General features: G+C 38.9%; 2 protein-coding genes across 2 annotated transcripts in view; one reads left to right on the plus strand and one right to left on the minus strand.

The window, feature by feature from the left end:
• Positions 1 to 23,579, minus strand: part of LOC124167663 — a 79,512-nt gene that overhangs the window by 36,439 nt on the left and 19,494 nt on the right. Inside the window, exons 4-6 of the mRNA XM_046545647.1 lie at positions 9,088 to 9,196; positions 5,512 to 5,696; positions 898 to 996 (exon numbers count right to left, since the gene is read on the minus strand). Coding sequence (XP_046401603.1) covers positions 898 to 996; positions 5,512 to 5,696; positions 9,088 to 9,196 — 393 coding nt within the window. The remainder of the gene's footprint in view (positions 1 to 897; positions 997 to 5,511; positions 5,697 to 9,087; positions 9,197 to 23,579) is intronic.
• Positions 918 to 12,222, plus strand: LOC124168526. The gene is made up of 3 exons (XM_046546854.1): positions 918 to 1,004; positions 10,890 to 10,977; positions 11,702 to 12,222. The coding sequence occupies exons 2-3, from the start codon at positions 10,921 to 10,923 to the stop codon at positions 11,957 to 11,959; spliced, it is 315 nt and encodes a 104-aa protein (XP_046402810.1). The 5' UTR covers positions 918 to 1,004; positions 10,890 to 10,920; the 3' UTR covers positions 11,960 to 12,222.

Genomic DNA, 23,579 nt, shown 5'->3' on the forward strand with positions numbered 1-23,579 from the left:
GTGAGCCACCTCTAGGGTGTTTGGCAGTGGGTGACAAATCACCAACATGCAGCATGCAAGAGGACCGACACATGCACACCGCACGGTCATAGAAATATTACGCACACTAGAAAAATATACATGCTTATTCATAAAAAATTACTAATGGTTAGTAATTCCTAGAGCAAATACATGCAAGGGTAGAACAATGAAAACACATGCAATGATTGATCCTAGCGAGCGACGCCATTAATCCTATCAATTGAGACAACGTTGCTATCCATAATAGTACGAGGGAAGAATGACATTTTAAATCTCTCTGTTTTGCCGTCTATTTCTTTTATTTTATTCTCATGATCACGTCTACTATAGTATGATGGTAAACGAAGGATATGATTCACGTCGTCTGAGAAAATATCTTCTTCGAATTTCCTAAGTAAGTTAAGCCTATACTTCGATCTACGCTCCTGTAAAGATTCCCATCCTAACTCGTGTAGAGAATAAAGACAAATGTTGCGATAGTTATTTTCAGTCCCCATCCTCCTATTACATTGTAAACTGCTGCGTGAGCTCTTTATATTGGCACGATGTTGCCGGCAATTCTGAGAGGACAGTCGTGGTGTCATATACCAGAGAAGAAACTGAACGGGATTATTCAGGCAGAAGCATTATTACTTTCCGGGCGTCGAAGTGAAGTTGCGGGCTGGCAGATGATCCCTCGTTTTTATTTTAATTGAAGTTGAGTGGTAGGCTATGAAGGTTGTTCTATGAGTAATGGGCGATTCTTTATGTGTGGTCGCTGTATCAACTGTCGTCATGTTATTGTTTCCGCAACAGTAACCATAGTAGTGCAATTAGTTTGTTTAGCTGAGCGTCTATGTTTTGATTGAAAAGCGTTTGTTGTTTATCAACACTTACCTATTTCTGTTACTCCCCAGCCGGCGACGGAGGACCTCAGGCCAGTGTAGTTCTTCGTGGTGAGGGAATCAAAAGGCAAGCAAATTGGCGAGACGTAGGCTGAAAAAGTGAGTAAAAATTATTAATATCAAATACAGAAATATTTATTTACCTGTGTTACATCGTCCATTTTATTTCTGGAGATATGAGTGTCTGCTTAAATAGTTTGAAAATATTTACGAAGATTTTGTGTAAAGGCTTAGAAGGCTTGGCCTGTGGTATCTTTCATCTATTCCTCGGCCCATCAAACGCCAATATCTCCTCAAGGAACATGCACCACGTTAATATTTAAAATAAGTGCTATAATGTACTGAAATAACAAAATAGTGTGAAAGTGATAATAAGGAAGTGAAATTTTGTTTTTTATAACCAGAGGTAGTAACCAATGCAACTTCTCGCAGTTCATACTATCTGTTGAACGTTACCTAAGATGATGAATTCACAATAACACTCAAAATATTTGGTGTCGTAAGTAAGCATGGATTTATTTGATTTTCCTCGCTATGTTCGGAGGTAATGGATGTGCATTCTGAGAAGTAGGTTGAAAGATCGACTTGAAGCAAGTGATAGCCTATCGATACTTAAAATCCTCTGTAGCAAAGGTTGGCTACCTTTCTAAACAAATAGCAATCAATTATTCCAAAATATGATCTGATAGGTACTTGCATTTATCATATTAAAATGTTGTGCATAATTATACCACATGAAAAAAGTGCGTTGGTGTTTGATTGAGATACACATATACAATTATTTATTTAAACAAATATTACTGGCATGGAAGTATCAAGGATTTATTCTTTAGGGGGGCACAAGGGTCTGACAGGCAAACGATTTTCTCATACTTAAGATTAAAAACAACATACTACAATTACCGTATTTAAATTATATATATTCTCTTCATTTTAATATGAAAGTTATCAATATGAAATTAAATGAGTCGTAGTTTCGTAGTTAAAGCGTTTTGATATACAAATACACAATAATACACTAAATCTTCGTAGTACACAAAACAAAACGGGCGTAATGATAAAATACAAAAAATTTTGTCTATTTTTCGAAGCGTCTGGTTGGGGAGGGGGGCGCGTGCCCGCGTGCAATCCTTGATTTTTGGAGCTTCGGTTGTTATTTCTATTGCTACCCACAAAAAAAAAACGTTTTTGTTCACAGTAAACCGATCGTAAGGTCTATATTTTCACGGCCTTTTTCATGAACTAAGTTCTGAAACCACTTTTCTCTGCTTTCTCCATATATTTTATATCCGTAGTGCTGACAGATGTTAGTTTAATAGTAGATATTATACGAGTAGTATCGTAAGTATATGGGTAACAGGTAGCATCGTCACGAACAGGATACTTGTACAAATCTGGAATGCAAGCTAGGAAACTTCGGGCAATACGACTGCTATAATCTGGTGTAGAACCCAAGAAGAATTCCTGCATATTATTCGCAAGGAAAAATTTTAATCGTTTGACTACCTTTTCCTCTCTATATGATATTTCCTTTTTTCACTCCGTCCGATTACCATTGGAGCGAAAAAAAGTTATGAAAACAAGATTCTTCGAACACATGGTCTCGCTAAGAGGTGTCGTAAATTTATGGCTCTGTGCATCCTTTTTCAGTTATAATTGCAGAGCAGAACAACAGGGTAGTTTCCTTCATGAAAGAAAACTAAAGGTATTGATTGCGATTCGTTACCCACCATTAGTGTCTTCATAATATACAAATTATTTTGTTTTAGAAATCCCAGTTTAGACGAATGGCAACGTTCAATTTTAACCACATTTAAAAAGGCCAGATTGGCGCCCATGAGATTCCACTCCTCGTGACGTCACAGGGACCTAGTTTCTATGCGAGTAGATAGGAGTTTTACATTGTCTTAGATTACTAATGCATGCATGAGGCACAGAGCTCAGGGAAACATGTCAGGTTGGAAAGTTTTCATCGTTTGATAAGGTATAAATAATCCTCATTTAAGCCAAGCGCTACGAGCTAGCAGGGTACTCTGCTACCTACTAGCAGCATGCGTCGTATCAGCGCTCAAAGCCTCGCCCCAAGGTCACCTCACAAGGTGACAGCTGGAACCAGAAATACGTCACACGGAGTTTTCCCAGCATTCCTACTTAGCCGTCGCGTTTTCGCGCGCTTGAAAATTTCCACTTTTCGTTTGATCGTGAAAAATAGATATCGTCATTCGAAAATCTAAGAGCGTGAAATACATACTCCAGGAGTAATAATCTTTCGATTTAGGCAATAAAAAAAAATAGGAAACCACCCTCTTAGACTCGAAGGGTACTTCGGTAGGTTATCGGGTCGGATATAACGCGGTGGAGATAATGATTATCATTAGCATCCTTGGACTGGAGGGATGATGTTTCCTCTCCATAAGCCTGTATCACACGATCATTTTTGCCGTAATTTTCGGGTGATCACTCGGACATGATCGACGCGCGCAATTGTTTTTCCTGATGGCTCCAGTGAAGAGGATTCCCATCACTTTTTTCATCACTCGGTTCGTCGCTTTTTCCGTCGCTGAAACCATAGCTCCAAACAATCGCGCGTCGTCCATCTTGTCAACTGCCACCACCTCGGAATTTTAAGATCATAGATAACCACTTTGTAAGCACATTAACCCAAATTATGGCGCAAATAATTGATGCGTAGGCATGGGAAAGGTAGGAGGTCAGAAAAAATTCGAAATTTCGTTTTTTCAAGGAGAACGTGGTGCATAAATATGCCAACCGCATGGACAAGGTAGAAAGTATTTTGGTACAATATATCAGTTGCTACGACTGACGAAGTTTGTACACTAATATAATCTTCACAATGTTGGCAAACCTCTTTCTTTCTGCTCCTGTAAAATTCACATTTAATGACTTACTAGTTACTACGAGGGCCGTTTTTTTTTCAACCTCCGACTTCTCAGCAAAAACATCGTACAAGCGACAGGCGGGTACTGCGCAGGTAGGGTAACTGCGAGTCCTTCGCACCACACGCTCAAGTCATTTTTGACAGTAATTGTTATTTTAAGGTTAGTAGCAATCTCATTAACTACACTGCCTCGATGGATTCTACCGCCAAGTGTCCACTGCGGAGCGACAGCCAGAAAACTCGCCGAATGGCTTCAGCATTGACATGCCTTGACCATTATGCCGGTTAAAAGGATTTTTAATGCAATGTTGCTAGAGTGTGAAACAGTGTGAAAAATTACGTCCATTCCCATTCAAAACAAAAGAGGAGACATGCTGACATCTAGAAGTGTATTAATCCATGACAACGCTCGTCATCTCAGCGCTGATTTAGCTCAACTGCCGCCAACAACCTAGTGCCGTGTGACTACCGCCTTTACGCTGAAATGGAGATGTGGCTTGGAGGGAAGGCGTTTTCAAACGGGCGATGAGCTTCTGGACAAAGGCAAAATTCATTGGGAGTCATTGGCGGCAACATCCTGACTGACCTGAATTCTCAAGAGTGAGTCATTCGGGAAAAGACATACTGGATTTTTAATGGTTAAAAACGTAACTTTTATTAAAGACTACATCCATATTTTGTTTAATTTGCTATTGTTAAACTATATAATATGATTTGAACGCAAAAGTAGACGTTTTAGATCAGCGATAGCGGGAGGGACCGCGTGATTCAGAAAAATGATAGGTCGAACGATCACTTTTCCGGCCCCGAAAAGCGATAGCTCGAGTGAGCACTGGGAGAGACGAAACATATGATCGTGCGAATCAGGCTCAACAGAAGGTTTCAGTTCCCTCGAAATGCCAAAGGGGAAGGATCTAAGGGGAGGAAAAAGGGACAGGGACTCTTATCTATGGGTAGACAAGGTCCCCACTCAACCGTGAAAACCTTAAAACCGTGAATAAGCCGTGAATTTCGTCTGCCGTGAAAAAAACCTGGAAATAGCCGTTAAATTCGCTGTACAACCTTAAAATCCTCTCAGACTTGATTGTAGATCTACGATTGACGGATAAAAAGAAAAATCGATACTTCGATCATTATTTCAAGGTCAGTCACATACAGACACTCTCCACGCATCTATCTGCACACGTGTATTCGAAGCGCAAATATTGGTCCGCGTGCCATGAAAACACACAGACCTTAAGGCTGTTATTGGACGACCTTTAACCAAAGTGATCATTAACCCTGGCGAGAAATCAGATACCTCTTCACTTTCCTGTCACCCTCCATTTTCCCACTCACAACCCTTAGCCGACCTTACGATACATAAGACACGGTCTCAGGCGTTATTTCGTGGAATTGCTTCATTATTGAATGAAATAAAATAATTGTGTTTTATTTCATTCAATGACCTTACGATAGGCGACGTCATAAGAGCGCTTTCATTGCTGCGTTTTGCATTCTCGGCGTTTGTCGCGTTTCCTATATATTTTTAGGTAACGTACGGCCGGTGATTGCTATGTGATCAATATTTCTTCCTAAAATGACTCATCAGCAGACCGTGAATTTGACGGAATTTATACCGTGAAAACCTGGAAAAAACCGTGAATTTTATAATTTAGTATAAGTGGGAACCCTGATTGAGTTTGCAAAGAAAGTCATGGCGCTTACTTGTGATGTTGGCATCCCTGTTGAGACGCACTAGGCCCACGTCATGACGGTATTTGGGACTGTCGTACGATCTGTGGGGCGTGGCGTTTTCTGGGCTGAAGTCCTGAACTGGGTCAGCACAGACGCCATCTCCGTCACAGTCTATAGCAGTCCGCTCGTCGTGCTCACCCAACCTCACTGTCACGCTGAAATCAAACATAAAATGTTAGTTGCTCACTGAAATTTATTTAATAAATGCCCAAAAACTCCCTACCATTGATGACTTCATTTAATAATTATCTCTAATAATTAGTAATAATCTCGTAATTAATTTCAAATCCAGGTTGAAGGCCAGTAACAGCTCCCTTATTACTGGCATTTGGGACTACGACCAAATTATCCCAACAACATATACACTACCTCAACAAATCACTCTCATATGAGTCTTTCCTAAGTCTCAACGTCCTTCAAATCTTAGGTTTGTAATTAATAGTTTTTAAAATCTTTATTCTTTAAATAGAAAAAAGGAAAATAATAAATTTTTAGAATTTCACAATTGCGAAAACATATAAAAACAAAAAGGAAATCAAATAAAAATCCTAGTTCGTCAAAAAGAAATATTGAAAAGTACAAATTAAAAAAAACAATTCCTCAAATTTCAATATATATAGTTAAGTATCTATGTGCAATTTTATAATGTCACTAAAATTTATTCAAATGCTTCATTTTCAATTTCAAATCGTTAGAAACAAGTTTCCTTTTCACACAAACAACATTTTACTCCGCCAACTTAACCCTTTGCGCTGTAATGACGAGTCAAGCCCGTCATGAACTTCCGATGCCAAACCGCGCAATGACGAGTGTATCTCGTCATCAGGTTCTCATAATTTAAGCATAATTTAGAGGAACAATATAATTTTTTTGAAAGCTTAACAATGTCAAAACATTCACAGTATATATAAGAAGTTCATATTTCATGAAACATGATGCATTGGAAGGATTAAAATGATTTTATTCGAGTGGCGATAGCTATGCACTCAATGTTTAATGATCAGATTTTATTTCACGGTTCTACGTTTATAACAAATTACAAAATGTCATTTCATAGCCTACCATTTAAAAGAGAACCACAGAAAAAAATAAATGGAGAACAGGAGCACGATATTCGAAAAATAAATCGAAGTGGAAGGAGTTAAATATATGCGCCAAAAATTAAGTAAAAAATAAAAAAAAAGTACAGCAAAGTCTTGAGATGCGAGCCGTCGAGCGGGCGAAATTCGAGGAGCGGCCGACTGCAGCGCTGCACATGGTCACACAGATGTGTGTTAGCTGCATTAAAGTGACCAAAACACAAACACACTTTATAAAATCAGTTTTTTTCTTTACATTCCCTATTGTTATAATTTTTTTACAATAATTGTCGTTCATAAATACATATTTCTTATTCAAAAATTCGTAACAAAACGATAGGGTAGTTTCCTTCATCAAAGGAAACGAAAGGCATTGATTGCGATTCCTTACTCACCATTAGTGTATTAATAATATGCAAATAATTTGGTCTTATAATTCCCAGTTTAGACGAATGGTAATGGTCAATTTTAACCGCATTTGAAAAAGACCAGATTGGCGCCCATGCGATGCCACTCCACGTGACGTCACAGGGACCTAGTTTCTATACGAGCAGATAGGAGTTTTACATCGTCTGAGATTACCAATGCACGCATGAGGCACGGAGCTCAAGGAAACATGTCTTAATAATCATCTATTAAAACTGCCTAAGGTTGGAAAGTTTCCTTCGTTTGATAGGGTAATAATAATCCTTATTTAAGACAAGAGCTACCTGCTAGCAGGATACTCTGCTACCTGCTAGCAACCTGCGTCGTATCAGCGCTCTAAGCCTCGCCCCAAGGTCACTTCACACTACGACAGCTGGGACCAGAAATACGTCACACGTACTTTTCCCAGCACTCAGCCGTCCGTTTTCGCGCGCTTGAAAATTTTCACTTTTCGTTTAATCGCGAAAAATAGATATCGTGATTTAAAAATCTAAAAGCGTTAAATACCTACTCCAGGAGTAATAATCTTTCGATTTAAGTAATAAAAAACAATAGAAAACCACCCTATATGGGTACATTTTTGGGGCAGGAACGGATTAATGAAATTTCAATTAATTTCAATGAGGAAAAATTGCTATGAGATTGATTGATTGCAAGGTTGCGGAACGTATTGAACAAGTATCTCGAGGTATCATTGTATTTGTAAAAAGCTGGTTTGGGTGAGTCACTGTACTAACCGTCAATCCGAAAATATAGTTTCCAACAACTTTATACTTACACGCTCTAAGGCGATGTGTCATTTGATTTAATCAATTATATATATTTTCACGGCTAGTATCTGGAGTAGGCGACCGACAGCTGAAATCATATGCGCCGTAGGGTCGGGTAGGGAAGTTAAGGTGGAGAGAAACCCGGCGTCAGCATTCGCCTGCTCCTAGCTAAAAGCCCCAAAAGGGACCACGGCATAGCGTCCCATCCGACGGACGGAGTGCTACACTTGAAATTCCCTCGACAAAGTACTCGAGCAGGGATCAGCCAGTTACTTAAAAACTCCCTTCACCGCCGGCATTTGAAGTATGCTGTGCTATAGTGATTATGATATGGCGATATTTACCACAAATTTTTGCTTCTTCCCTTTGTTAGTTTGAAACATAATATAAAACGCTGTTGTAGCCTATTGCCTAAATTATCTTCAAATACCTGAATTTTTAGTCATTATATTGAAACAATCGTTTGCGAACCATATAATAACTTCAATGGACTTGCGTTTAATTATTTCTTTATTTGTAAAAGTATTTCCTTTACTATGCAGCGATCAAGGAATAACTCCATTGGACTGAGCCGGAAAACAAACCACAGGCCCTGCATAAGTGATTGATACTCTTGCATGAATTAATGACTTTTATGGTCTTTGAATTTCACATTTTTTACCTCTGTTAAGTCTTTAAAAGTATGGAATTTCTTTCCCATGCATTCAAAACTGAAAATAGGGTAGTTTACTTCATCAAAGAAAACGAAAGGCATTGATTGCGATTCGTTACCCACCATTAGCGTATTCATAATATATAAATTATTTGGTTTTAGAAATCCCAGTTTAGACGAATGGCAATGGTCAATTTTAACCGCATTTGAAAAAGGCCAGATTGGCGCCCATGCGATTCCACTTCACATGACGCCACGGGGACCTAGTTTCTATACGAGTAGATAGGGCGGCGCACATATCGTCGCCCCAAGGTCACCTCACGCGACGGCAGAGGGAACCAGAATGACGTCACATGGGATTTTTCCCAGCATTCATACTAAGCCGTCGCATTTTCGCGCACTTGAAATTTTTCACTTTTCATTTAATCGCGAAAAATAGATATCGTCATTTAAAAATCTTAAAGCGTGAAATGCGTACTTCAGGAGTAATAATCTTTCGATTTAGGCAATAAAAAAATAATAGCAAACCACCCTATTATGGGAATATCATGTATTCCCTTCTTAAAGAAGTCACTTGCCGCATGTTTGCAAGTATAGAAGGTAGCATTTGAATACTCACAGTCTCATTCCAGATGGCAATTTAGTCACGCAGTGGGCTGCGGTGATAACGTATCTGCTGTTGATCAGAGTACCACCGCATCGGTAGACCACATCGTTGGAGTTCCTCCCTGTAACGCAGGAAAAAAATCAGTCCAAGAAAACGATATCTACATAAAATTACAGCAAGTTTACACTCAGGTCGAAGCCTGTAAGGTCGTCTTTCTCCTTTCCATTGACTGCGCAATTGATCGCGCATTACGGCTTTTGCCATTAGTCCGCCTACTTTATCTATACCTATATAATGTCAGGGGAGGCTTCGGGGGGTCCAAACCCCCCGAAATATAAAGATACAATTATTTTCCTTCAAAAAAGAATACAAAATAATGAAAAATCATGAATATACAAAATATTTATTCTACAAATGAAGTTTTTTCGATTACGAAAAGTGTTACAATTAGGTTAAAACCCATTACTTAGTACCCTGTTTTTAAAAAAATTCCCCCCATGGTTTTGGAACCCTCCCCCGAATGAAATTCCAGGCTACGCCACTAGGTGACCAATCACCGGCTTGAAGCATGCAAGACAACCTCAATGCACACTACACAGTCATGAAAATATTAGGCATAATAGCAAAAAAAATACGACCACATCCATGCTAAGGCATAACTAACCAATGGATAGTAATTCCTAAAGTTAATCCTTGCAAGGTTGAAAAGGTTGTGAGTACCCGCGCCATCCCAATAGGTGTTTTTGCCGTATAAATATGCGTTAAAAGAGTATCAAATATTGTCAACGAAAAATGTCTTTATGTTAATTCTCGCTTTCACTCGTAGCGCTGTGACCCTGGACAAGGCCTGCAGTCTTTTCTGGAGACCCTCTATGACGTAAGACCATACCTCCATCCTTTGTAACCATGCAACACCGCATCTCCCTCCGTTGTTGAGATAATTCACGAAGTAGTGAATTTTCAACGATTTAGTCAAAACTGAAAGTGCTCCAATCGCCTTGTAAATTGGTTTCTCATTGTATCACGTGGCTTAGATTCGAAAAATAAAATGGCTTTTTTGACCCCAACCCATATTGATCCCCAAAAATTAGATGCATGGAGGCATTTGGCTACTCTATAATAAATAGAAACTTTAGTGTTTACACAATTTATTTCTAGGGTTTCAAACGATTTTTTGAGGGGGTCGATACTATGATTTTTGTCGTATCCATCTCGTTCGCCCCAAACATTTGTATGAGTGGTTGGGCGAAAGTGGGTTTTAAAGTATAAAGATTCTTTTACTAACTCAGGTTCTTTTTATCTGTAACTTTACCTGAAAACATTTTTATGACAGATCTTCGGGATGATCGAGCAACTCCATGAACCGATGTACCTTTCGTTACCATTACGTACAAATATTTTCGACAATTATCAAGTTATTTCTGGAGCTTTGTTACGGCATGTCTGAAAGTGAACATATAATTTTTCCCCATTTTGGACTGGAAGTAGAAAGTGACGAACAAATAAGAAAATTCCATTATTTTCACTGTAGCGCTAGGAAATTTAGGGATCTACAGAGTCTGTAAGTTCTCCTCACTTTGACGGTAACTTGGATTTAAAGAAAATGTTCATGGAGTATTCTAATCAGGTTGCTTTAATTTAATTTAAATTATTAGATTCGTAGTTAATAACTTTTTATTTACTAATTAAATCTTTTCTTTATTGGTATCTAATTAATTATTTTACTTACTGGAGAATCAATTGTCGAAACAATGGCGGTTTATCCTAAGAAAATTGTCGACGGATATTTTTCATTTTACTCATTTTTTTTCTAGGTTGTGCCGGCAGAAGTAGATATTTACCAAAATGGCCAACCAAGGTTGCGAACAAATCAACATCGAAGAGCTGAGGGCCTCTGCTCAGGTGAGGAAGTTGAGAATTAAGAATCTCAATCCTTTTCCTTATCTACTCGGTGTTACTATGGAGTTGAAAACTCAAAAACAGTCGCTGTTGGTTCACAACGACTATTGAATGTCTTCACTGAACTGCTGAAGGTCATTAGTCGGAAAATGTCAATTTTTTCTTGAAATTATCCTGTAGCACAGAAGAGAGTTTTATCTATTGAGAGAAATAAAAAGTACATTTAGTTCTATAAAATCATCGATTTCGTTATTTTTACGCGGTTTATGCCTTAGCTGATTGAATATGCTATTAATGGGTCGGGTATGCCGAGTTGAATTCCTGTAAATGGCGGAAGATTACTTCTTTGCGTCAGAATCACATGATCGATTTCCACGCAAAATTACAGGGATAAAATCAATGAATAGATATGATAAGTTCGCGTGCACCATTGATTTAATTGTAATGGCAGCGCTTTCGTCTATATCTAGGGTTCATTTCATATACCTATCTATGCGACTGAGAGGCCGGCCCAAGTATTTTGGGGGGTGAGGGCGGAGGGCAGGTGACTTCCTGAGAAATTACTAAGAAATTCATTGACCACATTAGATATGTGGTTCCACCAAGTGAAGCCTAAGCATGTGATATATATATATATATATATATATATATATATATATATATATATATATATATTCTATAACTCGACTGACACCCGACCTTAAACCAACTCTCTTACTTTTTCCAGTGTGAGGGCTACGGTTTAGGCCCCTCGCGGCCAACTCACTTGCGACGACCCAAGTCAACGCTGTCCGGCGATAGCGGCCGCAAGGGTACCTGTGTGAACGAGTGCCCGTCAATGGTCACAGCTATGTGCGGGTGGCTGTACACCGTGGCAGCGGACCCCTACTACTGGGACCTGACCAAGAGCGTCGTCCTGTTCGCCATCGGGGTCAAGGTGGCCAAGGAATGCATTGGACTCGAATTTTTGACCACGTGCAACTGAAGCATGCACTTGGTCGGGAACCTCTAACCATTAATTCCGTCAAGCCTTGTATCATTCTCAATTTGAAAATTTTCTAAATTTTATCGATTACTTGGCGTTGATTAAAAAATTGTTTCAGTGCAAAAGAGTGAAAAATGACTTGGTAAAATTAAGAAATGTTAGTTATCATTTTGATTTTCTCCAGTTGCCTTGAATGTATGACCAACTGCACTTTGCATGTATTATTAATGTTGTTTTTGAAAATAAATGTAGCTACGACGTAATCTATTTATACTAGTAACGATATTCCTCTGAAGATGCAGTATTTATATCATTTCTGGATCAGTATTTTCGTTTACATTATTTTGTAATTACCTCAATCGATTTAGGCTTGCCCTCGTTATTGAAATAACGATTAAATACCAGAAAAAGGAATATTTGAGGACTATTATATTTTTAATGTGATGAAGTTGATGCGTAGTTTTCCGCGGCATTGTCTAGATGATGTCTCCATGCTTCTGAGTTTCATCTGCTTATGTCATCTGCTCACCGCGTGGATTTTCTTTGCGACGACAGTTTCTCCGGTATTCCAACCGGCGTCTTCAGGTCGATGTTGGGATTCAATTTTTGGTGACTTATATAGTGCACTCTTGGCGCCAATTTTTTTGTGAGTGAACCCGGACACCAGACACTGCTTGACGAAGCAACAGTTGTTGCATAAGAAAATAAATATTATCCCAGGCTAATAAAGGAGGCTATCGAAGTATTCAAGACGCCTGAAAACATGAATAGAGAAGACGGCTACCCTCTCCACAACTCGTGGAAGGGGGTCATACGAGAAAAAAGGAGGTGCACCAATAATCATCCAGCATGAAAAAATGGCGCCAAGAATGCACTATATAAGTCACCACAAATTGAATCCCGACATCGACCTGAAGACGCCGGTTGGAATACCGGAGAAACTGTCGTCGCAAAGAAAATCCACGCGGTGAAACCCAGAAGCATGGAGACATCGATTTTAATGTGATTTTTTCGAGCCAGAAAAATAGACTGCAATACCATTCCTGCAGATCTAAGCCACTTAGAAATTTATTATTATAGTAAGTCAAGATCACTAATAAATTCTCGTCATAATCTACGACTGACAATTTCCCATTATGTTATTTATCCAAAAATTCCCTAACTCGTACCGTTATGATGTACCACGAGATGATGAGATTCAAAAGACCTGGTTAGACGATGCATTAATTCGTACAATCTATCGTACATATCTAAATGCATATAGGTACTCGAGAATAAACGCAGTATATACCACCCGGATTGTGCAAATTCCTGGACGCAAAGTAGAATTATGTTATAATTAGGGTCATGCATTCGTGCATTTGCACCCTAATTTATTCGTGCGTTAGTTCCGGCCCACCAAAATCGGTCATACATTTAGACATAAATATATATTTTGGCAAACCAATCTAAATTTCCTGGATTAGAGAATTTTTGAGCGACCGCGTCCAAAGAGTAGTATTAGACGGTGCAGTCTCCAATGAGGTTAGAGTCACTTCTGGCGTTCCTCAGGGTAGTGTCATTGGCCCACTCCTATTCCCTCTTTATATAAACGACATTGGCGAAGTAGTACACAGTAAGTTACGATTATTTGCAGACGACGCTGTAGTTTACAGAGAAATCCGTTCCAGCAAAGATATAGATGAACTAACGAATGACCTTACTGCTATCCAAGCTTGGTGCGATGCTTGGCAGTTAGAATTAAATTTGGAAAAATGCGTCGTAATGAATTTCTGAAAGAAGAATAACTCCCTACAGCGTAACTATATCATTCGGGGCACCCAGTTAAAGGCAGTTGAATCCGTGAAATATCTAGGGGTTAGACTCAATAATGATCTATCGTGGAATAAACATATTCGAGAAATAACCGGTCAAGCTAATCGTAAAATGGGTTTTGTTAAAAGAATATTAGGAAAGTGCGACGACAAAGTGAGAGAAATTAGTTACTTTTCCCTCGTTAGACCACATTTGGAATACGCTGCCAGTGTTTGGGACCCTCATGAAAAAGGCTTAGTAGCAGAGTTAGAACGCGTGCAAAGAAGAGCTGCCAGGTATGTGAAAGGTCGTTACGATAGTCTTGTTAGTGTAACTGACCTCGTAGATAAACTCGGATGGGAATCTATGTCGGACCGTAGATTGAAAAATAGACTAAACCTTTTAGATAAATTCAAGAGCAGTTTCTTTTCTGACGAAGTTAACCATATCTTGCGGACGCCAACGTACTACGGAAGATCAGATCATATAAATAAAATAAGAGAGATAGATTGCAGAACAGACAGATTCCGAATGTCATTTTTTCCACGATCGATAAGAGATTATAACGGCAGCAATAGAACTCGTAAATAGATTGCATGACTTGTAGTGTAGCTTACTAACCTATGTAAAACTTAATGCATGTTTCTGAATTTCTATTCTATTTTCTATTTCTAACAGCATATAGTAGTATAGTTTGTTATTATACGGGACGTTTCTTTGACGGTGTGGTGTGCATGTGGAAGTCCAAATGCATGCTGCATGCTGGTGATTGATCACCCCCTGCCAAACACCCTAGAGGTGGCTCGCAGGGTATTATGTAGATGTAAATTTCGGGATGAATCGCTGGGTAAGATGGAGTGGATACTTAATGGCTTTTTTTTATTAATCTACATCTACATAATACCCTGCGAGCCACGTCTAGGGTGTTTGGCAGGGGGTGATCAATCACCAGCATGCAGCATGCATTTGGACTCCAACATGCACACCACACCGTCCAAAAAACGTCTCGTATACTAACAAACTATACTACTATATGCTGTTAGAAATAATAATTGAATTAAGAAACATGCATTATTTTTTACATAGGTTAGTAGGCTACAATTCATGTCGATACAATCTCAACAATTTTACATTATTGCCACAGGTGATAGAATTATAATAATAAAGATACACACCTTCCACTTTTCGATCCCTCACATACTAATAGAGCTATTCTCGGTGACAAATCGACAGCTTTTACCTTTACGAAGGTAAGTTGATGACGTCACAAGCTTCTGCCAACAGTGTCACCGCTTTTTCGCTAGTGCATGGACCTTGCGTGATTCTTTGTTGATTACACTCTTTTTATAGATTCCTTCTCTTCATTAGCGGGGTTTCTTCAACAAGTTCACTAGACCGTAATTCCAATGACGCACCCAACTCATGAAAACGTCGGGAGAAACTTAAGCGTTTTCTTATTTTCATCTTACTATCAGAGAATAGCTGAATCAGGAAGTTTTGCTCTTCGTCGTCTCTTATCTTTCCCTTTTATCTCCCGAATAAAATGCTCCCGAACGCGAGGTATTTCCACAAACTTTATTGTAGTAGGTGGTGTCTGGTTTCAAATGGATCCATAAAAATAGCGAGATCATTTTAAGACTGGTCAATTTTGATTTTAACTTTTTATTTTCATTGTTGTCGCATCGTTAACATTGATGCCAGAACGACTGGCCGCTGGTCTTCGTATCGTGATGTCAACTTGAACGCGAATGATATATCAAAGATCTGCATGATGATAAAAGAACACAAAAACTTTTGTTATTTTCCACTCTTAGACAAACTTGCACCGACTTTGGTATCAAAGGAAATTCGTCATTCTCAAGATGAATCACGGATCTCGTTAAAATCGAAGCGATTGTAAATTTGATTAATGTCAGGAAAATAACAAAAGTTTGTGAATTCTTCTATCATCTTGATTGAAAAATTCTATTAAATTAAACCCTAGTCTATTGTTTATAAAGTATTGATCTTCCGATGAAACGATCTTCACTGCGGCGCAAGTGCGACGATAGAATGTGGCATCGTATTCAAAACCCTTCGGGCAATAATCGTCCACTTTCTTCTTAATACGAGGTTAATTGTCACTCTTACGAAAACTTTTCCCGTGATAGAAATTTTCACCCTAGAACACTGCGAACAAAACAGTGTTCTCTTCAGGTCTTTGTACGTGGAATTTCCTTTCACGAAGCACTTTCCTCCATTATTGAGAATTTTTCGAACTAACTATTCTTTTACTCCAAGAATATTTAATCGAACAGTCTTAAAACTTGGTGAATTCCAAAGAGAACTTTGTGAGAATCGCTTGTTACCAAACAACATAAGTAAGCAAATAAGTGTCAAAGAAGAAACTCCTTGTTGAGTATGATGTTAAATATCGAAAAATGTGGAGGTCCTGTGTCTCACTGCAATTGCAATTTCGTAGTGTTTTGTCGTAAACGATATGTCCTATGTATAATTTGACATTTGGAATGTTGGCTGGTGCTGATTTTTTCACAGAGTTTCTCAAAAGTGAGCAAATACTCTAATTCATTATCGATTTGGAGTGAAGAAGCCCAGAAGTTGTGTTGATCAATGTGGCATTCTTCCATCCAGTAGCACTATTTGACACGAAATGAAAAACTTCTGGCCGTTTAGAGATGGGCATGTGATCAGTATGTCCCGTCTATTTCCAAAATCTTGCATCCATGTTCCCTGCACTAACATCACATTGGGTGTCTGTCGTATGCCAATTAGATTACAAATGTATACTTGCTGACAAATTACTGAAGAATCATTCATAACCTTATTGTAGTGCAGTGGCGTTGCCAGATATTTCGTTGGGGGTGGTCCAAAACTAGGGCGAACATTTTTTTGAAACCAGGGTACGAAATAGAGGGTTTTAAACAAATTTTAACACTTTTCGTAATCGAAAAAACTTCATTTGTTGAAGTAATATTCTGTGAATTCATGATTTTTCGATATTTTGTTTTCTTTTATGAAGGAAAATAATTGTGTTTTTATATTTCGGGGGGGTCCGGACCCCCCCTTGGCCTCGCCACTGCTGTAGTGCACTCTTTTCGGAAGAAAAAAGCCATAAAATTTACAATAAACAATTCACACCAATAACTTTCCTATAAATAAGATTATGACCTTGTCCTTGAGAGTAAATGTTCCTGCTATAAATCTGTTCTAACTGTAAATCCATTTTCTAAAATCACAAGGTAACGAAAATCTTCTCCAACGTCATATTTGACGTCCCTGTAAAGCTGCTTCAGTCATATTGCTCGGATCATTTTCAAGCGTAAATTTATTTTCGCTCTGTCACAAAAATGTCTTACGCCCCCTTTCCAAGTAATGTCTCGCACCTCACTGTTCGTTTTCATGAAGAGCAAACCTCAAAGAATTTTTGAATGGTCATGAGCTAGTCATTTGTTGACAGGAAATGAGATTCCCTTGAGGTGTAAACTTTAAGAAGGAAGGGCTTCCTGGTTTCCTGTTGCGGTTTCCCGAGTTTTTGGTCCTTGCATCTGTTTTCAAAGCTGTTATACCGTTTATGGCTATGCTCACTCAAGGCCAAACTCGTCTATTAAGACGACGAAAACGGACGAAAATAAGAGTTAACACTCGTGATAATTGCTGTAGTTTATGATCTACTGTCGGAAAAAATGAAACATCCGCATCCATTTGTTAAGCATACGTGTGCTTTCAATATGCATTGTGGCTTATTAGTACTCCAGTAAAATCAAAAATTTTCTCTCTCAAATATGATCATTATTCTAGGACCTTACGGCTCGAAGTGCTGTTTAAAAGGATAGTTTTTTAATACTGGTTGGCAAATGTTCAAAATTACCTAATGACATAGCATTTGACTAAGGTAATTTACTGCGTTGCATTGTAAAAGTCGAACTCACGCAACAGTGGTAATGAATGCTACAAAGCTGAATAAATTTCAGATCCTTGATGTTTCAAATAACCTACCGTGAGATGTATCCAATTTCTATTGAATTGAAATGAAATTAATCTTACTATCACTCATTGTGTGAATAACCCACAGACAAAATATCATTTGCCTGATTGATTTGGCGAATGCTTTTTTCTCTGTGGATTATTCGCACAATTTGTGCATTGCGGGTGACTCCCGTAAAGTTATCACAGTGGCTAATCCCGGTATGCTTTAAATTACTATCACTAACTCTCTCAGTGACTCATTCCAAAGTTTGATTTTGATAGGTGAAGGTCGAGCTTGCCACAGACTTCATAGAGAATAATACGCATGATGGCAATAATCCACATAAATACTCACATCCTGAAGTAATTCTTAATTACTCGCACACAAAAATTAATATTGCCGAGCCAGGTTTCGACAAAACATGTGCCATTGTAAAGGTGATTTGAAGGACTGGGTTGGTGCCTTAAATAATCCTTGATTTCATAATCGCGACTCATAATGGAAAGGGAGGGTTGCAAACGGGAGAAAGCAGAGTATGAAGAAGTTGGGTACGGAAATAAAAATTGGAGAGTCACCTGGGAAGACAAATGAGATCGGCCACCATTTTTTGAATTACAGTCCATTGTGATATTTATGTTCACGTACAAGTATTCTAGCGGCTAAGGTAGGTTCGCATGTAGTATTCACGAATTTATCCGGCAGTTCTCCTCAATTCTCAATAAGGCCTAATTTCCCTTTCGTATTTGGATAGACTTTCGGGTTCCGCCCGCGTTGTCATTTTGATAGCGACGTTCCACCCACTGTGCGGTAGGCGTCGTCAGGCCAGGCCGAAGTGGAGAGTGCTTCTAGGGTGTCCAATAATAGAACAAGAAGCGCTCTCCACTTCAGCTAGGCCTGAGGACGCTTACATCACAGTAGGCGAAACGTCGCCATCAAAATGATAACGTGGAAGGAATGTAGAAATCTATCTTACTGAGAACCTGAATCTTCCCCTTGCTTAGCTTAACCAAGCAATCTATCCTCTGGAACTATTTTTAATATGCCTCCTCCACTCAGTGTTCGATGCATCCAAACCCTCTGTCTCCTCCGTGCCTCATGCAGAAGCTTTCCCTCCTCGCCCACCATGTCCAGCACTTCGTCGGTCCTCCTCATTTCTGTCCAATTTACTTCCTTCGCTATTCTCCACCCCCACAGCTCGAGCCTCCCGTCTTCTCCCGTCCTCCTTCCTAAGTGGCCATGTTTCCGCATCGCAAAGCGCTACACTCCATATCAGACTCTTCACTTACCTTTTCTTTATATTCTTACATAAAGATCCTCTAATAAGCCACTTCCTGTACATTGAAAGCCTCCCTTGCTAACGCAGTTATCTTCCTGATGCCCTTACTACTGCATCCGTTTTCCTCTAATGTGCTGCCCAAATAGTTTAATTGCTCCCCCTGCTCAAGATCCTCCTCCTCTCCGTCCACTTCACCTTCTCCGATCTTCATCTACATCTACATAATACCCTGTACCACCTCTAGGGTATTTGGCAGGGGGTGATCAATCACCAGCATGCAATTGGACTCCTACATGCACACCACACGGTCCAAAAGACGTCACGTATACTAACAAATTATACTACCATATGCTGTTAGAAATAATAATAAAATTAAGAAACATGCATTAAGTTTTACATAGGTTAGTAGGCTACAATACAAGTCATGCAATCTATTTATGAGTCTTATCGCTGCCGTTATAATCTCTTATTGATCGTGGAAAAAAAGGCATTCTGAACCTGTCTGTTCTACCATCTATCTCTCTTATTTTATTTATATGATCTGATCTTCCGTAGTATGTTGGCGTCCGTAAGATATGGTTAACTTAGTTAGAAAAGGCACTGCTCTTGAATTTATCTAAACGGTTTAGTCTATTTTTCAATCTACGGTCTGACAGAGATTCCCATCCGAGTTTATCTAAGAGGTCAGTTACACTAACAAGACTATCGTAACGACCTTTCACATACCTGGCAGCTCTTCTTTTCACGCGTTCTAACTCTGTTATTAAGCCTTTTTAATGAGGGTCCCAAACACTGGCAGCGTATTCTAAATGTGGTCTAAAGAGGGATAAGTAGCTAATTTCTCTCACTTTGTCGTCGCATCTTCTCCAGACCCACACTTTGAACGAATCCAGTCTCTCTTCGTCTTCTTATCTCAACGTCCAAAATTCCGCATCGTAAAATGCTGGACTCCAGATCAGACTCTTGACTCGCCTTTTTTTTAATTCTTACTTAACGATGTTCTCTCATCAGTTCTTTCCTAATCATGAACGACTCCTTTTGCTAACCAAATTATTTTTATGATTCCTTTACTATTTTGTCCATTTTCTTGTGAAATGCTGCCCAAATAGTTAAATTGATGCACCTCCTCAAGTTTATGCCCTCCCAATTTTATCTCGAGCCTCATATTCCCAACCCGCGACGCCATGCTAAACAAAACCGTTGACTGTTATCGATTGAGATAAATAAAGTGACCCGAAATTAATTTAAAAAATTTATAACTAAATTTAAACTGGATATATACTTTCGAGAGTAAAACTGTTGCGATTAAATTGCTAGTTAAAGCAACCCGTGATTTGTCGAAACACCAATCACTGTTATAAAAATTTATTTTTCAAAAAGTATCTACAATCAATATTTTTTTCCTAAATTCATTCAAAGCAGAAATTAAGCTATAATTTTTTTTACAAATTCGTGAAAAATGGCAGTCGAAGATCGATCAAATATCATTGTATATCGAGCAGGAAATTCACGCTGTACGGGCTCCGGTGTCGTTCAGGAAACTTAATTCTGCGGCGTCAACCCGATTGTCCCCAATTCGAAGAAAAACTGACAATTGGAAGTTTGACAGAAACGGTGCGCTTAGAAGGGTGCATTTTAAGTGAATTCCATTACCTCTCTGGTCACGTCCAGCACGCAGAGGTGTCGACGGAATTGAGCACCGCGATGACGGCATTGACGGCGGTCCGCGATATTGATCTCTACGAAAATAACACGACGACCGGCGTTCCAAAGCTGTCATTCATGGGCTATGAGTAATTGGGATTTTATTTGGCGCGCAACACCCTACAAGAGTCATTGACTTCAGGGGCTGCAATGGATCCGGCTCATAAGTGATTCCGTGCTCTCGACTCACAGGTTTAACCACGGTGTGCATTTAAAAACCGTCAGCTTTTGGATTGAATACTAAACACTTCCCTTTGGATAGTTTTGTCCGTATCAAATGACTCAATTTCTAGGTATTTCGGCGTCTGCGATCTATCGATTATTTCCCTCGAGTTCATTTCTTCTGTTCTCAGAATTTTATGTCATTCTTTTAGGGCAGTGCCTTACTAAATACCATAATTGAACCGTCTCACAGTGGGCTGAAATCGAAAAAAGCTGGACAAAACCTCAAAATCGATTTTTTTGAGTGCGGAAATTGAAACTTTGCACAGATGTTGTCAATACTTAAGTGCATTTTTTTACGCAAACCGTTTTCCATGGGTAAATTTTTTAAACAAATCACTTGGCCTCAAAGTTGAACAAATTTCGCAAAAAAAGCGCTCATTGAATTTTTTTCGAAATTCAGCATGTTAAAACTAATGCCACACTTTCTGTAGTTATTCAATAGAAACAAAAATATATAATATTATTATGCGGTTTATTATTATTAATTCTTGGCCACTTTCACGACTCAGTTGCATTATTTGTGGCCGATACGATACAAAATGGCGGACCCTGTTTTTCGTCGAAATTTTGTGTTCGTGTAGGATTTTAAAAAAAGGATCACCGAGTTACCCCGAGATATTTACACCGCTTTTGCAATAAAGCATATATAGTGTGATACCAAAAGGACAGCTGCGACCACCAGCGACGCCGAAATTAAGATCGATTTTTCGAACGTGCGGCACAGCTCGCAGCTCGCTGTTGGCCACGGGGAATATCGTGCTAGACAGATGTCGGACATTGAATCTTTTAAAGCAGATTAATTGTATAAAAGCTATAATATCTTAGTACCACATTTCATTTCCATTTCATACAACCTAATTTCTTCGCTGTCTTGCGATATTTATCGTCGATACGAAACAAAATGGTGGACCCTGTTTTTCGTCGAAATTTTGTGTTCGAACTAAATCTATTTCTAGTTCTAAATAAATATGTACTTACAACCAAGAAACCATTCTAATTCTTGCTATTCTCCTTCAATTTTTGCTATTTAAAATTTGAAAGTAAGAAGATCCTGCACTGAAGTAACATACTCAAACAATTTACTTGCAATAATCGCATGTTAAGAAAATTACGGCTAAACATTATATTCTACCCACTTAGCCTCTTCAAGCTGCCTGGAATACATCGGTGTCCTTAGAAAGTTAAAACGATACTTACTTGAGAATTACAGAATTCAAATTAAAATTGCCTATCTTCTGAAACTTTGAAAAAATAGAGCCAAAAGCGGTGGCCAAAGCGTTCATTTTCATCCCTAGTACAGGTTCGGATCCAAATTTTCGTAATATTTTTTAAATATATTTACAGGATGCGTCACGCTCGACTGATCTTTTTTGGCGTATTTCTTGCTTAAAATTTACACTACCACCTTAAAATATTTCACGGTATGTAGAGTAGACCCTTTAAAATTAAACTGGATTCGAAATTTGAAAATTTGGCGTCGGTATTTTCCCAAAGTTTTTAGATTTGACGGACAAATGCAGTACAATCTCTGTAATACTGCCTTGTGGTTATCCTACACGTCCAGTATCCCGGCGTGCAGAGCTAGTGACCTCCCATCGGCCAATATAATTTCGTCAGTTTTAAATGTAATATTTTTCAATCAGGGCACCCACGCAACCGTGAAAAAGCCGTGAATTTCGTACACCGTGAAAAAAACCTGGAGATAGCCGCGAATTTCGTCGTAAAATCTTAAAATTCTCTCAAACTTGATTATAGAATTCGTGCGTAGGTTTCCGCGGCGTTGTTCACGATGACGGCTAATTTTCGGGTTCCTGCAACAAAAACAACTGCACTTATCAGCCATTGCATAGCATGTTTGGAGTGAGGCGGGTCATAAAATTGATTTCGAAAAAGCGAAGATAGTGGCAAAAGAGAGTCGCTACTACCCAAGGCGTGCTCCAGGGAAAGAAAAAATATCAAATATTATTAGTACTGCCAATAAAATTCTCCCGCAGAGTATACAAAAGCCTAGAAAAGAACCAACCGAAACTCTAACTACAAAATATGACATTAACCTTGTTGTAGTTAATTGCCGTAGCGTAAAAAACAAGCGCGCCGAAATCGAGCATATTTTTCAGGACGCAGACGTGGTCATGGGGACAGAGAGCTGGCTTACGGAAGATATAAGCGACAGCGAAGTTTTTCCTCCAGAATATAAAATTTACAGATGCGATCGACACAATAGAACACGTGGCGGAGTTTTTATTGCAGTTAAATCCCATTTACAAAGCGCCGCCCACGAAATAATTGACAACGAAATTGAAAGCGTATGGTGTACAATTAAACAACGAAACAAAAGGAGTATTCATGTTTGCTCTTTTTATAGACCGCCGAACTCCGAAGTCGATATTATGTACCTTCTAGAAAATCAAATATCCGCATTTACTAAGAGAGACAGTAAAGGTGTAATAGTAATCGGGGGAGATTTTAATCTTCCATCCATAAACTGGGATACTTACACTGTAAAACCGAATTCAAGGAATAAAGAAATCAGCGAGGTATTACTCAACATACTTGCAAATCACTCTCTCGCCCAAGTAGTTGACAAACCTACGAGAGGAAACAAGCTATTAGACCTTTTAGCAGTAAGCGATCCTAAGTTGATAAAACAAGTC

The sequence above is a fragment of the Ischnura elegans genome, chromosome 11 (assembly GCF_921293095.1).
Source record: "Ischnura elegans chromosome 11, ioIscEleg1.1, whole genome shotgun sequence".
Classification (NCBI taxonomy): Eukaryota; Metazoa; Arthropoda; class Insecta; order Odonata; family Coenagrionidae; genus Ischnura; species Ischnura elegans.